General features: G+C 38.1%; 9 protein-coding genes across 9 annotated transcripts; 4 read left to right on the top strand and 5 right to left on the bottom strand.

Moving 5' to 3' along the window:
- Positions 1-364: 364 nt before the first annotated feature.
- Positions 365-829, top strand: RO3G_08961 (uncharacterized protein; the record flags this gene model as incomplete). The annotated part of the gene is made up of 1 exon (XM_067663546.1): positions 365-829. The coding sequence occupies one exon, from the start codon at positions 365-367 to the stop codon at positions 827-829; it is 465 nt and encodes a 154-aa protein (XP_067519647.1).
- Positions 830-899: 70 nt separating this feature from the next.
- RO3G_08962 (uncharacterized protein) lies at positions 900-1309 on the top strand (the record flags this gene model as incomplete). Its single annotated transcript, XM_067663547.1, has 2 exons — positions 900-1083; positions 1164-1309. The coding sequence occupies 2 exons, from the start codon at positions 900-902 to the stop codon at positions 1307-1309; spliced, it is 330 nt and encodes a 109-aa protein (XP_067519648.1).
- Positions 1310-1999: 690 nt separating this feature from the next.
- Positions 2000-2215, top strand: RO3G_08963 (uncharacterized protein; the record flags this gene model as incomplete). Its single annotated transcript, XM_067663548.1, has 1 exon — positions 2000-2215. One exon carries the CDS (start codon positions 2000-2002, stop codon positions 2213-2215), a length of 216 nt encoding a protein of 71 aa, XP_067519649.1.
- Positions 2216-2236: 21 nt separating this feature from the next.
- Positions 2237-3845, bottom strand: RO3G_08964 (uncharacterized protein; the record flags this gene model as incomplete). The annotated part of the gene is made up of 7 exons (XM_067663549.1): positions 2237-2403; positions 2479-2777; positions 2840-3081; positions 3132-3324; positions 3492-3529; positions 3644-3769; positions 3828-3845. 7 exons carry the CDS (start codon positions 3843-3845, stop codon positions 2237-2239), a joined length of 1083 nt encoding a protein of 360 aa, XP_067519650.1.
- Positions 3846-4508: 663 nt separating this feature from the next.
- RO3G_08965 (inosine-5'-monophosphate dehydrogenase) lies at positions 4509-6141 on the top strand (the record flags this gene model as incomplete). The annotated part of the gene is made up of 2 exons (XM_067663550.1): positions 4509-4965; positions 5015-6141. The coding sequence occupies 2 exons, from the start codon at positions 4509-4511 to the stop codon at positions 6139-6141; spliced, it is 1584 nt and encodes a 527-aa protein (XP_067519651.1).
- A 169-nt stretch (positions 6142-6310) lies between these two features.
- On the bottom strand, positions 6311-8141 carry RO3G_08966 (T-complex protein 1 subunit epsilon; the record flags this gene model as incomplete). Its single annotated transcript, XM_067663551.1, has 4 exons — positions 6311-7403; positions 7464-7662; positions 7733-7958; positions 8019-8141. 4 exons carry the CDS (start codon positions 8139-8141, stop codon positions 6311-6313), a joined length of 1641 nt encoding a protein of 546 aa, XP_067519652.1.
- Positions 8142-10838: 2697 nt separating this feature from the next.
- On the bottom strand, positions 10839-11528 carry RO3G_08967 (uncharacterized protein; the record flags this gene model as incomplete). The annotated part of the gene is made up of 1 exon (XM_067663552.1): positions 10839-11528. The coding sequence occupies one exon, from the start codon at positions 11526-11528 to the stop codon at positions 10839-10841; it is 690 nt and encodes a 229-aa protein (XP_067519653.1).
- Positions 11529-12096: 568 nt separating this feature from the next.
- RO3G_08968 (uncharacterized protein) lies at positions 12097-12954 on the bottom strand (the record flags this gene model as incomplete). The annotated part of the gene is made up of 1 exon (XM_067663553.1): positions 12097-12954. The coding sequence occupies one exon, from the start codon at positions 12952-12954 to the stop codon at positions 12097-12099; it is 858 nt and encodes a 285-aa protein (XP_067519654.1).
- Positions 12955-13655: 701 nt separating this feature from the next.
- RO3G_08969 (uncharacterized protein) lies at positions 13656-14170 on the bottom strand (the record flags this gene model as incomplete). Its single annotated transcript, XM_067663554.1, has 3 exons — positions 13656-13683; positions 13755-13978; positions 14060-14170. 3 exons carry the CDS (start codon positions 14168-14170, stop codon positions 13656-13658), a joined length of 363 nt encoding a protein of 120 aa, XP_067519655.1.
- Positions 14171-14361: the final 191 nt, after the last annotated feature.

A 14361-nucleotide genomic window follows, 5' to 3' on the forward strand; every position in this document is an offset into this window, starting at 1 on the left:
AATCGGCTTGGTAACACAGATCTACCTCATTTTGGACATGGTTTTGATTTCTTCCCATTGTTATGTATGTTTTATCACCAGGCGGATTCATCTCAAAGCCATTCCATTCATTTGAAAACAGAGACATTTTAACAGGGCCATTGGCAATAAGAACATGATTCGACAGTCTTTTGACAAGTGGGAAACCAGGGGGGAGAGAGAGAGAGAGAGAGCACTGCGGAGAGTTGAGTGAAGAAATGAGTGATTTTTTTAGACGGTTTGAATTAAAAGAGTTTAGGTTGAAGAGAGAGAGAGGGGGGGGACTTGCTAGTGACGACAATGTGTATAAATCATCCATTTCTTCTTCTTTCCTTCTCTTTCACAAATGACTGTTTCTGAATATCTCATCTGGCATCGATTTCTCTCGTTGTCTTTCACCATCCTCCTCGTCCTTCTCTCTCTTTACGACTACAGCCTGACATCCGAAGCGGTCTCTGTCCACGAACGAAGCCCGGTGATCCTGATCTCACAGGTCGTCCTGGACCGTCGACTGATCTCGACCTTGGTGGCCTCACAAGCGTCCATCTTTTGCTCTCTGCTGGTCATGCTGATCGACCCTGGTACGGAAAGTTCAGTGACCGAAAGGGTCTGTCAGGTGCTGATGCCACTCGGGTTATCGGCCAGTTGGCTGTTTTCGATCGCGTTTGATCTCAAGACGATGAGCCAAAGTGCTCTGTTTGGATTGACACATGGTATGAAATACATTTGTGCCTTTTTGTTTCTGACCGAATCGTTTGTGACGGGTATGGAACGTAAAAAGATTGAATTGTCTTTGGATGAAAAAATATAAAATATGTGGCAGCATGCCAGAAAAAAATAGAATAAAATTGATCTTCCCCCCCCCCCTTTTTTTTTTCATCATGTCACTCGTTGCCTATTACAAACATTGGACTTCCTTTCTTTATCTTACCTTACGGTATCCAACGATTCAAATCTATACAAAGACGCCATCGATCCTTGCTGGAAATGAACTTTCGGGCACGATAGTGATAGAGTATCCTAGCAACCTGTTTGGTATCACGGTAACCATGATTGGTAAAGAAGGTATACAGGCATGCGTTGTATGACGATGGGCTATTGCTAACATCGTAAAGTGTGTCAACATAAACATATATTTCTAAAAGACACCATCCTTCGCATTGATTCGTTGGATATGCAAAAGAGATTGACGAGGACCATACCATTTCAATACAGATTACACCATCTATTCACTGGTACCTACAAAAAGCAAAGAGGAGGAAGGTCGATTGAGTACCATGTTCAATGGTAACCCACCTCGTATTTATCTTATTTCGTGTACTGATATCTCACATAAGCGAACTGTGGTATACTCGATTTGGTAAAATTGAACATGTAAAGATAAAGAAACCGATCACGGTCTATTCGAATGTGAGTCACTGGTTACGTGAAGAGCAGGCTCTATCCTTTTTATTTAATAACAGACAAGTATGGATGGATGTCTGTCTGCCACAGAGAGTATGGATATCTGATAATACAGCGATTTCGATTCATATGTTCATCCAAAACAATCATCCTCGACAGCCTGTAAGTCACATGCTTGGAGTGTATCCCATCTGACAATACGATTGAATAGCTAAATGAAGTAAAGTTGAAACTAACAAGACAGATAGGAAAGAGGATAAAAGTAATAGCTACAAATTCAAGTCGAGCATGGTGGCAGCCTTTGATGCCCAGAGCACAAGATGAGCTGACAATGACCATTCAACCACCGGTAAGGAAAAAAAAAAAAAAAAAAAGAGGCACTGTTTTTGACAGATGGAATGAATAGTCAAATGAGTTTTCGATTGATCAACAAAAGGAACTGAACATTTCGTTCTTTGTCCAAGTCTTTATCCGTTTTCAAAAGTAAGCAAGAAAAGCAGTAGGACAATGTGTTAATGTGCAAAAAAGATGTAGCGAGATACTCGTGGCCAACCTACCCATCCTGCTCGTTCACCCCATGTCCGCCTCCTCCATCCGTCCTTCATCCACTCATGCCTCATTTTTGACTCAGCCGCCCACCCTGGCGATCACCCAAAGGACACTGTCGGGCAGGATAAAGCACGGTCTGACGGACTGGATGCATCTGTCTTTGGCCTCTGTGGGTTCTGAAGCAAGCACGATACAGAACGTGACGAGCTTTGCTTCTGAAAAGGTTGAAATTCCTTCCGTGTGAGGAAGAGAGAGAGGGTATTTATTATAAAAGAGGCTTTTTAGCCATCCAACAATTAAATCGTGTGAACGACCGGTATCTTTCGATTTCTTCAACGGCTTGACTCATCATTTGATCGTATGCGGTTGATGTCAAACCCCAGTTGGACATGAATTCATTCTTTTTGTTTTTAAATTGTGCTTTTTGTATATCTAAATTCATGAATCCAAAATGTTTTAATTCTAACAGACAGTGAGCATGAGACGTTTACATGAGCACCCGATTACCTGTCTCATCTGGCCATTCTCCAAGTGGCACATCAATCACTTTACACTCGATTCCTTCAAATCCAATCTGGTTTAATAAGATGGGTATTTGCTGTGGATCCAAAGCAAGGTTCTGTTGTTTGCATTGATCTCTGTAATGCTCCCGTATTTCAGTGGAAACGGGTCCCAGTTGATGATTGAATAGCTCATGTTCCACTAATTCTATACACGCACCCTTCTTCAACACTGTAAACATCTGTCTTAGCACAATAGGCCAATGTTCTTTTTGTAGCCTGGTCCCCATGTTCCTCTGATAGACGCTATCAAGCACAGATTAGTTTTCCCTCTCTCTCTCTCTTCTTGTGATTATTTCTCATATTACAAATCGACGGTGTTTGCAGGAATAGGCCAAGTGTGTACGATGTCAGTACGATAATAAGTTTGGTTTGGTAATTGAATATCAGGCAATTTCGAATCCAACCCAATGATTTTTGCATCTGGATATTCTGTTGCTACTTCTATTGTCCAGATGCCATCATCAAGCCCACTTTTTACTATGATGGATGGTGATTGATTGAAGGTGGTTAATATATTACGTTTGTTGACTAATTTCAACATATAATGCTACAACACTTGTAAATAAAAAGATGAATACAAACAGAAGGGTTCATTACCATCCTCTGATAACGATCCTTTTCTTTTATTTCTTCTTCATTTTTCACAGGGACTAAATTTTGATTTTGCTTTATGAAACAATCTGTAATAGATCCGCGTCTGCTACCAGCATTACTAGTATTACTCGAGGACTTTGAACATTCATATTTCTTCTTGTGTGATAACACTCTACTCGTTTGATTTCCCATGTTTCTTTTTTAATATAAAGAAATGATATAAAAAAAAGGAAGGGGGAAAAAAAAAAAAGAAAAAAATAGTTCCTTGTTTTTTTTTATTTTTCTGGGTTGACAGGTAATACAAAGAAAGGGGAAAAGATTTTACCTTACAGAAAAAAAAAGCAGATATAGATAGATTTTTACTTTCTATTCTTCTTTTCGTAATTTACGGGGTTTATTTTCTAATTTATGTTTTAATAAGGGTTTTAAAGGGGGTATTTCATCATATGGATTAGCTGAACACCAAGGCTTCTACTTGTTTCATTAGTTATCTTTCATCTTTTCTTGTTCTATACCTTGGATATATGCTTTGAGGGGTCGATTGGACGAAGATCAAGTGAAACGGGTGGGTCTGGTTTCAAATAAGCGCTGTTACCTAAAACATTGGGTATTTTACAACAACCAGGTGATTTCCATGTTTCCTTTTTTACACTGAGTCAATGTTTCATAAAGAACGTCCTTCTTTTCTTCTTGGCTTACTTTATTATTTGAAGTCATTTTGTTTTTTGAAAAAGAAAATAGAAAAAACAAAAAAAATGCTCAAAAATTTAAAGAGTTGTGTGTGTGTGTGGTGCATGTGTGTTATTATTATCACCTGTCATTATAGTTTATTAAAACGAGGAGATACAAAAGATGATAGGAGCGATTATTTATTGACATTAAATTCATTACAAGTTTCATTTATTTTTACCTTTTGACTGTCAGTGCCCATTCTTATTGTGAACGACTTGTTTCTGACGAATGAAAAGTACACAGCTGAGTTGATAAGAAAGGATCAATGCTTCTCGTGTGATTGACACAATCCAACAGAAAACAAGACAAATGGCGTACATTGACAGTGATTCAGAAAGAGTAAAAGGAGTGTCATCATCCAATTTGCTCATTTCCCACAAAACAGATCAACCCAAACACAGCTTACTTTGCATCTTTATTTGTAGATCTTCATCCACTTTTCATTGGTCATCCTTCTCATGCCTTATTCATCAACTTGGCTACGAGTCACATCAGTTTCACAAAATTTTTTTTTCGCAAGTCACGCTAAAGATGAAAACTATAAATACCAAGCTCACTTTGCAATCTTTGTTAGAAGGGGGGGATTATTCATATCCCTCTCCTCTTCTATCTATCTAATAAACCCTTTTTTTTTTTTAAAAAAAAAACATGTCTTCATTTCTTGATTGTTCTACTGCCAATGATGTCTTGAAAGAGTACGGTCGTCGTGATGGTCTTTCTGTTGAAGGTCTGATGGATGAACAACTCAGTGGTGGGTTGACCTACAACGATTTCTTGATCTTGCCCGGTTTCATTAACTTTGCTGCCGAAAAGGCTTCTTTGGAATCCAAGATTACCAAAAACATCTCTCTCAAAACTCCCTTCTTGTCTTCTCCTATGGATACCGTGACTGAATCCGAGATGGCTATCTCCATGGCCTTGTCTGGTGGTATTGGTATCATTCATCACAACTGTTCTGCTGAAGAACAAGCCAAGATGGTTCGTACCGTCAAGAAATTTGAAAACGGTTTTATTACTGATCCTGTCGTCTTGTCTCCTGAACACACCGTGGCCGATGTCAAGAACATCAAGGAAAGATCTGGTTTCTGTGGTGTTCCAATCACTGGTAAGTGACGGTGGATGTAAACGAAAGGAAAGAAACTGACTGTTTATAGAAAATGGTAAGCTCCACAGCAAATTGCTTGGTATCGTCACTGCTCGTGACATTCAATTCCATGCTGATGATAGCACTCCATTGAAGGAAATCATGACTACCGAACTCGTTGTTGGTCAAGAAGGCATTACCTTGAAGGAAGCCAACGAAATCTTGTGTTCCAGCAAGAAGGGTAAGCTCCCTATCGTCGATGCCGCTGGTGCTCTTGTCGCTCTCTTGGCCCGTTCTGATTTACTCAAGAACCAAAACTACCCTTATGCTAGCAAGAGTGCTCAATCCAAGCAACTCTTGGTCGGTGCTGCTATCGGTACACGTCCTGATGACAAGGAGCGTTTGGCTCTTTTAGTCGAAGCCGGTTTGGATGTTGTCGTCTTGGATTCCAGTCAAGGTAACTCTGTTTATCAAATCGACATGATTCGCTGGATCAAGCAAACCTTCCCCAAATTGGATGTCATTGCCGGTAACGTCGTCACCCGTGAACAAGCTGCCAACTTGATCGAGGCTGGTGCTGATGGTCTTCGTATCGGTATGGGTTCGGGTTCGATCTGTATCACTCAAGAAGTCATGGCCTGTGGTCGTCCTCAAGCCACGGCTGTTTACCGTGTTTCTGAATTTGCTCGCAAGTTTGGTGTTCCTACCATTGCTGATGGTGGTGTCGGAAACGTAGGCCATATTGTCAAGGCTTTGGCCCTTGGTGCCAGTGCTGTCATGATGGGTGGTCTCTTGGCCGGTACAGAGGAAACTCCAGGTGAATACTTCTATCACGAAGGCCAACGTCTCAAGCGTTACCGTGGTATGGGTTCTATTGATGCCATGAGCCAAAAATCCGCTACTGGTAAGGACGGTAATGCGGCCACCAAGCGTTATTTCTCTGAAGGTGATGCGGTCAAGGTCGCTCAGGGTGTTGTTGGTAACGTGTTGGATAAGGGTTCCGCTCGTAAATTCATCACTTATCTCATCACTGGTGTTCAACACTCCTTGCAAGACATTGGTTGTAGCAGTGTCACTGACTTGAAGAACAGTGTTTATGCTGGTCAAGTCCGTTTCGAAAAGAGAACTGCTGCTGCTCAAATGGAAGGTGGCGTTCACGGTCTTCACTCTTTTGAAAAGAAGCTCTTCTCTTCTTAAATCATAAATATTACTCATTGATACGCACATATATATAGACTCTTTTTATCATTTGTAAATTATAAAAAAAGAAATAAAGCATTTGATATACATATTTTTTATAGCTCTCTTTCTCTCTTTATTAAAGCACAAAAATGGGGTAAACTGATGAAAAAATAAGTATACAATTTTACATTGATTCAGTGGTTGTGATAACATCGTCAATCTTCAAGATCATCTTGACCAATTGAGTGGCCAACAAAAATTGTTGACGTTTTGAGATAAGAGGATCATAAACGTGTTGTTCCTTCATGTTGTTGGATCCTCTATATAAACAGTCTACACCCAATTGAGGGTTGTTTGTCGTAGCTTGTTCGGCCTTGACTTCAGCCAAGGTTTCAATAGGTGGCAAACCAGAGTTTTCAGCAAGAGCCAAAGGTGTAGCATCCAGAGCATCAGCAAAAGCACGCATAGCATATTGTTCAATCGATGAGATCTCATCAGCCACTTTGGAAATGGCCAAAGAACAACTGATTTCAGCAGCACCACCACCATAGACAACACGGTTATCACGTACCAAGTTTCTAACAGCACACATGGCATCGTGAAGGGAACGCTTGGCTTCATCGATAATCATCTTATTACCACCACGAACAAAGACAGTGACAGCACGGGTATTTGCACATTCCTCAATCACCAACATTCTATCCTTGGTTGTACCAAATGCCAATTCACGAACAACACCGGCCTGACCTAACTTTTCAGATGAAAGATCTTCAAAGCGAGGGACGATACGGCCGTTGGTGGCGATAGCAATCAACTCAATCTCAGGTCCACCTACCCAACGAACAGCAGGCAACTCGTTTTGTAACAACAAGTGGTTGGCTTCATCATCAAAACCCCATTGACAGATAACCAAGTTAGCGCCAGAGTCCTTGACTTGCTTGATCATCGTCTCAAACTTTTCTTTTTCGTAGCTCTTGAGCTTTTCGTATTCCTCAACGCTGGTGATATCAAGCTTGTGCTTTGTCTTGGGTCTAGGGGGTTCAAAGGCACAAGTCAAGATAGCAATCTTGGCATCATGAACCTCACGAGGCATCTGAGGGTGAGACATGTCCTTGTCAACTACCACACCACGTACCAAGAGAGTATCCTCTAATGATCCACCCAATTTACCGTCTACCTTGATCAATTCAAAATCAACATCCTTTCTTTCTAAATCGGCAACGGACAAGACTGCGTTCACTGCAATATCAGCAAATTGTTCATGACATTTGGAAACACTGACAAAAAAAGAAATATGAGTATGCTACTGCTCTGTTTTCTTCCTTTCAGAAACTTACATTTTACTGCCCAAACTAGTCATTGCTGTCTTTTTCAAATTATCCAAGTGCTCTTTACTGAATTCAATTGTATCTGAGATTTTATCCAGGTGTTGAACAGCTACATTACAAGCACGTTCGAAACCATCTGCAATACGAATGGGATGAATACCACGGTCTAAAAGTTGTTCACATTGTTCTAAAAGAGATCCAGCCAACACTATAAAAAGGATATTAATCTCCAACTGTTCCCATCCCATCTTTTTTTTTTCTTTTCTTTTGTTCTTTACCAACAACACCAGTTGTACCATCTCCAATTTCATCATCTTGACTTTTAGAAAGTTGAACTAATAATTTTGCAATTTGATGTTCAACAGACATTTGATCCAAAATAGTAGCACCGTCGTTGGTTACTGTGATATCACCATCAGGAGAAATCAAGATTTTGTCTAGACCCCTTGGTCCCAGTGATGATTTAATGATGCTTGTAACAGCTTTTGCAGCCAAAATGTGAGACTAAGAAAGTGTGTCAAAAAAAAAAAAAGATGGAAGCGCGTGTCTTTATTTCTCTCTTACTCGAATAGCATCTAAACCATGTAATCTTGATTTCTGTTGACCTTCACGAACAATAATAAAAGGTCTACCATATTCATCGGTTGCATAGACTGCAGAGTTGGGATCAATTTTAGCACTTGCCATCTTTTTTTTTTATTTAAAAAGAAAAAAAAGGGGGGAGGAAAAATTTGCACGTCAGTTTTGGACAGAAAGTTTCTGGGTTTAGAAATCAGTAAGGAGCGAGTCTTTTCTCTTTTTTTAGTATCCTTTCAATTGTCAACGTATCGTATTTGACTCTAGGCATTATCCGTATTGATAAATGAATCCATGTCTGAATGGTAGTCAAAGTGTATTCATTTATTTGGTGTAAAAGAATATTATAAACAAAATAAAATGGTAATTTCTCCTTATTCATTTCATACGATCGACTTTAAGTCTGAAACCAAAGAACTCTATCAAGCGAGCTCATTCGATCTTATGCCTTGCTAATTCGACTTATGAGAAGCTTTTATTTCTTGCCTTGTTCTTGAAAGAAAAAGGATAAGCGTCCTGAAAGAATAGATTACTGTCTCGGAGTCAACGGAGGTAAGAGATATTCTCAAATGATCGCAAACACAAGGTGCATACTGTGAATTTAATAATGCAAGTATAGTAAGAAAAAATCACCCTTTAATCTGTAGGCTAGCAATGAGGAAAGATCGATTGAAAAAAGGCTGATAAATCACAAGTAATAACAATCGCATTTGCTTCTAGCCATGAGGCATAAAAGTACAAAACTTTATCTTTTTATGTCCTCATGAGTTCTTGAAGGGGTAATGCATAAGGGCATTAAGCCATTACACATTCAACAATCTAACTACCCTTTATGATATATTTAGAATGGTTACTGTTAAAAAAGGAAGCTTGCATTTATTGTCAATAAACAGCTGTCTTTTCTTTGTGACTTTTTATAAAGATAGTCAATATGAAGATGATGTTCAAAACAAAAGTTGTATTATCTTACATACAGCTATCTGCAATCAGGGTTGAGAAATCACTAAAATTAGAATGTGTAAAGATACCAGTGTCTATGTTGCTAGATTCAAGTGTCATCATCCATCCAAAGCATCAAGACGTGACAGATCTATGATTACAGCAGTAAAAGCAATACCATCAGTTTCTTTTTTTTTTTTTTTTTTTTTTTTTTGGGATTCATTACTAGCCCAATCATGGTATTAAATCAATTTGTGAAGCATATCTGGTTGCCTAATCTATCCATTCCATTTATTGAATCATCAAAATTGTTCTCTTATAGCAGTAATGAAACTGCCATGTATTTTCTTTTCTAATTCAAATCTTTCAAGCTTTACTTCAACTGTTGTTGGTATGGGACAATCATATCATATCATCAATATACCCGACAAGTATGACTATCATTGTATGAACACTACAGAAAAATTTAATAGAAGCGATATGTGTCTAGCGCTGGAGCAATCAAAATTTATCAGTTGGTCGAGTCTATGAAAAATGTTACATGACGAAAGCTTGAGTATACTAATAAGAATTGAATGCATTTGATGAAACTGTCCTTTTTTTAACAAGATACATATGAAGTCAACTTTTTAACAGTAACCAGACATATTAGCATGAATATACTTGTATAACTTTACTATGTCGCTTGTTACAGCTTATTCTATTTCACAAGTAAAATATTCCCTTCCTTTCTGTATATGCCTGAATATCCTTACCAACTTTTATATAGATTCTAACGTTTCATTCTTTGGAATGAATTTATTTTTCGACAAGTTGTATATTTATATAGAGTTATGAAACTAATGTACTAGTGAAGCAGACTGAATCGCCAAGTATGTTGCATCAACTGGGCGAGTTGTATAAAATAATACAAACATATCATCAACAATGCACACAGCTACATAATAACTCTGTTTTGCCAAATGTAAAATCCGAGACAAAAACTAAAAAGTAAAAAGGCAATAGTTGTGAAATTGAAAGTTGTATATATATAGCTTTATTAATAAAAGTAGTTGAAGCTATTTATGCTTTTTGAACGTCTCAATAGTTGCTGTTATTTCAATTGATCGGTTAAAAATAATTACATGGGAAGGATGGGAAGATAAAGAAAAGATAGTGAACAAACGTTAGTCGCTGCCTTCTCGACAAATCAAGGAACAATGAAGTGGATAAACTATTGATCTGACATTCCTGAAATCAGCCTCTGATATACTAGTTATGATACCAATAAGAACAATAGGACAAAGATGGCTATTGCAGAAGTCCAACACTTATTAGTAGAGAGCTAATTTGACTATAGTTCCGCGATATCTAAGTTTATTCATGAATGTTCACTTATTTATGTAAATACAACATTTCTCCTTCTAATTTAAAGCAAACGGTAAAAGGAAAAGTGAAGGTTCAGGAAAGAGTAAGGGCCATACAAAATAAGTGCGATAATGACCATACAGTAGTTAAATAGACATAGTATAACTGAGGATAGATCGTAGTAGTAAGCTGTCATAAATACCTGATAGTAAAAAAAAACCTTTTTTAGGAAAAATTATCCTAGGGAAAAAACGGTCAACTACTTGGACAATTTAACGCCTTGATCTCTTGTTTCTACTGTGATGATCACGAGTAGGAACGGTACGTTTAGATAAGTTTGCTTTCTTTGAGACAGCAGCATTATTACCTGCTTGATGACAATCCCAATATGTTGCAATTGAAGATCGATCATCAAAACTAGAAGTTGGTTCCCAAGTGTAATCTGTAGGATCATCCTACCCTTTCCAATGAACAAGACACTGATAATTACCTGGAGTCACATTGTGTTGTATAATTGCTTGTTTAAATAAAATATGCATTATCTATATCCTGAGTTTCCTTAATACGTTTAGCCAAAGAAGAGATAACGACTTCAGTAGCATATTTAAATTTGTTTTCTATTGATTTAGAATCTACAGCTTCACTTCTAAGAGTAGGTTTCATATGAGAATAATCTTTCATATCACTTGGTACTTTATTGAAGATTATTGTGTATGGTCTATTCTTATGAAGTCTGGAATATTTCAGATTCATAGCATATTGGGTTGCAGGTACATATAGATCCCAATCTTCTTTTCTTCCTTGTAACTGTTTAACAATAGTCTTTTTAGTAATTCCTACAAATGCTTCATTGAATGAGTTACCAAGGGGATTAAAAGGGTTAGGCACTCTCTTATCGATACTACTGTTATTAATAAGTTCAGTAACGATGGTAGCAGTAAACTCTTTTCCGTTATCACTAGCAATGATCTTAGGCCAGCCGAAAGTACAGAAGATATCAACAAGCTGTTGGGCTATAGTAAGAGCTTGTTTATCAGGAATGGCTTTCAAGATAGTAAAGCGAGAAAATAAACCAACCATGACAAGAAGGAAATTATTTCCGCTCGTAGATGTTATATTAAAAGTGCCGAGGTCCATAACCCAATGATCTAGAGATCCCTCAGGTAGGATACTTCTAGGGGGATGATAGCCTGTTTTGGCAATGTTAACCATTTTGCACTCATGACACTTGGATATGACATCCTGAATATCTTGACGTAAATTAGTCTAACGGAGTTTATCACTATGATTGGTTTGTTCTATGGCTTTAATTCCATAATGACCTAATAAGTGTGCCTTTAATATTATATCTTTTCTTTCCTCAAGAGATGATGTGATATAATCTTCATATTGCAAAGTGCGATGCAATAAGGGTTTTGATGATGATGATGATGATGGTGTTGCAGAAGTGACTGCATATGTTTGTGTTTCATAACTTGGATTTTACTTTCAAATTTGGTTTCTTTTTTTCTTTTTCTTTTATCACGGATATTGTAGACGGCAACATTGTTGACATTGTTACCTCTCTAGTTTATTGTCATCTGGGAATAAACAACCAAGTGCGTCTGGGATAATATTCTTAATGCCAGGACAATGAGCAATATCAAATAAATATTCAAAAATTGTTTCACACCAAACAAGTATGATAGCATTTGGAACATCTTGCTCCTTGATATAAATCAAGGCTTTGTGATCAGTTATCAAGGTAAAATGACGGCTATATATTCATTTATTATATCTCTCAAATATGAATACAATCGCTAACAACTCTCGTTTGTTTGTATGATAACGACGTTCGGTAAAAAAAGAGATCTGCAGCAAAGGCGTTATATTTAATGACTTGGTCGATGACTTGATAAACGACACCGCCGATACCATAAGCACTAGCATCTGTTGCGACGTAGAATGGGTACTTAAGGTTAGGAATGTGAATAACTGGGGCATTCACCAAGGCATCCTTAATGTTACGAAAACTGCATTCATGGGTTTCATTCCAAATTCCTTTTAAAGAATTAAGAGATCGTAACCGGTCAAGTGGAGCAGTCAAGCGAGAAAACATAGGTAAACTATTACGGAAATAGTTTGCAAATCCAAGAAAACTCATGACTTGTCTACCAGTTTTAGGTGTGGGCCAAGAATGTATATTTGTCAGTTTACGTTGATCAGGGATTAGAGAACCATTGTTACCAATAGTCCATCCAAGAATGTTTACACAACTTTGTGCAAAATGTGTCTTTTCAACATTAATAATTAAGTTTGCAGCAGTAAGACGTTTCAACACTTCACGGACATACTCAATATGTTGATTCATGTCACCAGAGCTGAAGACACATAGATCATCAATATAGAGTGCAGTGTAAGGAAGATCTGCGAACAAATTTGTAAGAACACGCTGTACAATGTTACCGGTACTTGTCAAGCCAAAAGAACGATAATGAAATTGATATTGCCTACTGGTAAATGGATGAGCAAATGCGGTTTTGGATCTAGTAGATCCCTGGATGAGAAAACGATGGAAGCATGTTCGTATGTCAAAAATGGTAAATACAGCAACAGAACCCATACGTTGATGAAGATCATTGATTGGAGGTAAGGGCATTCTATCAACATTCTTCACAAGTTGGTTAAGCAGATGTGGATCAATAACTGCTCTTTTCTTAGTGTATAATCCGTTTGCATCCTTTTTTCCAGCAAGAAAAATAGGGTTATTGAAGCGAGTTTGGAAGGAGCAGGATCAATGACACAGTCATCCAATCAAGTTTGAATTTGGTCTTCCATAATCTTTCTATTAGCAATAGCAATTTTGCGATGCTCTCAATAAGCAAAGGCATTGGGCTCAGTATCAAGAGTAATGATAGCACCAGGCAAATTACAATGAAAAGACATGGGGATACTCGTGTTAGCATCTAACAAAGGTTGAATAGTGCTCATCAATTGTTGTCTTTCCTGTTTAGTGCCAACAGGAGTTTCATTTGGCTTATAGTCATCAGGGTTAACTGGATCAGGTATTTTAAGAATATTACAACTTAACCAGGAAGTAGTTAATCCTGTTGAACCTATTCTTAGTTTAGGTAAAATGCCAAGTCCTAAACAAATGGGAACATCACTGCTAAAATCAAACACTTCGAACTCATATGACAAACGGATTTGGTTATAATGAACAGTAAGATTTGTTATACCTAATCGGCTTATATTACTTGAACTATCATGTCCTAACTTGATCGAACCTTGATTATGTATTGGAACTAAACCAAGTGCCGAACAGAGCGAAGGAGACGCACACGAAAAGACGAACCGGCATCAATCATGGCCCATGTTTTGATGTGCTCTATAATAATAAGAACATAAAGCATAATAGTGTTTGAAGGCGCTTTGGAAAAGATGTGATGTATAATGTACTTACATGCCTGAGCAGCTTCAATCACAGTGAGGACTTTTGCAACATCAATGTCCATATCATCTGACGAATCGGAAACAGAAACAGCGGGACCAGCAGCATCAGTCTTACGACCAAAAGACACATCACTACTACCTGCAGTAGGAGTGGCAGAAGAAACAGCAGAAATAGAAGTACCATTATCAGAGGAAGCAACGGGAAGACAAGGAAGAAACAAGGGGTTCGACTCATTTCACGAAACATATGGGAAGGCCAGCAAAAGCAGAGTCGTGAACCGAAGAACCAGTTGAATGACCCTTTCCTTTACATGGGTAATTAGGATGCCAATTGTCAGCACCACAAAAGCAGCACGGTCTTCCCAAACCAGAAGGTAGGTTTCTTGAATTCTGCTGACAGGTAGCAGAACTGGAAGAAACATCAACTCGGGTAGAACTTGAACAAGAGGAAGCTTTCTTCACAGCATGACATTCATCGTTGCTATGCTTGGTAGTCTTGTGGAAGTTGCAATACTCCTTAGAATCCTTTGGATAAAGTGCAGTATGAGCAGCAGAACCAAAGACAAAACTAGAAGATTTCTTTCGACCAAAAGAAGCAAATTCATTGATCACG

The sequence above is a fragment of the Rhizopus delemar genome, genomic scaffold (assembly GCF_000149305.1).
Source record: "Rhizopus delemar RA 99-880 supercont3.6 genomic scaffold, whole genome shotgun sequence".
Taxonomy (NCBI): Eukaryota; Fungi; Mucoromycota; class Mucoromycetes; order Mucorales; family Rhizopodaceae; genus Rhizopus; species Rhizopus delemar.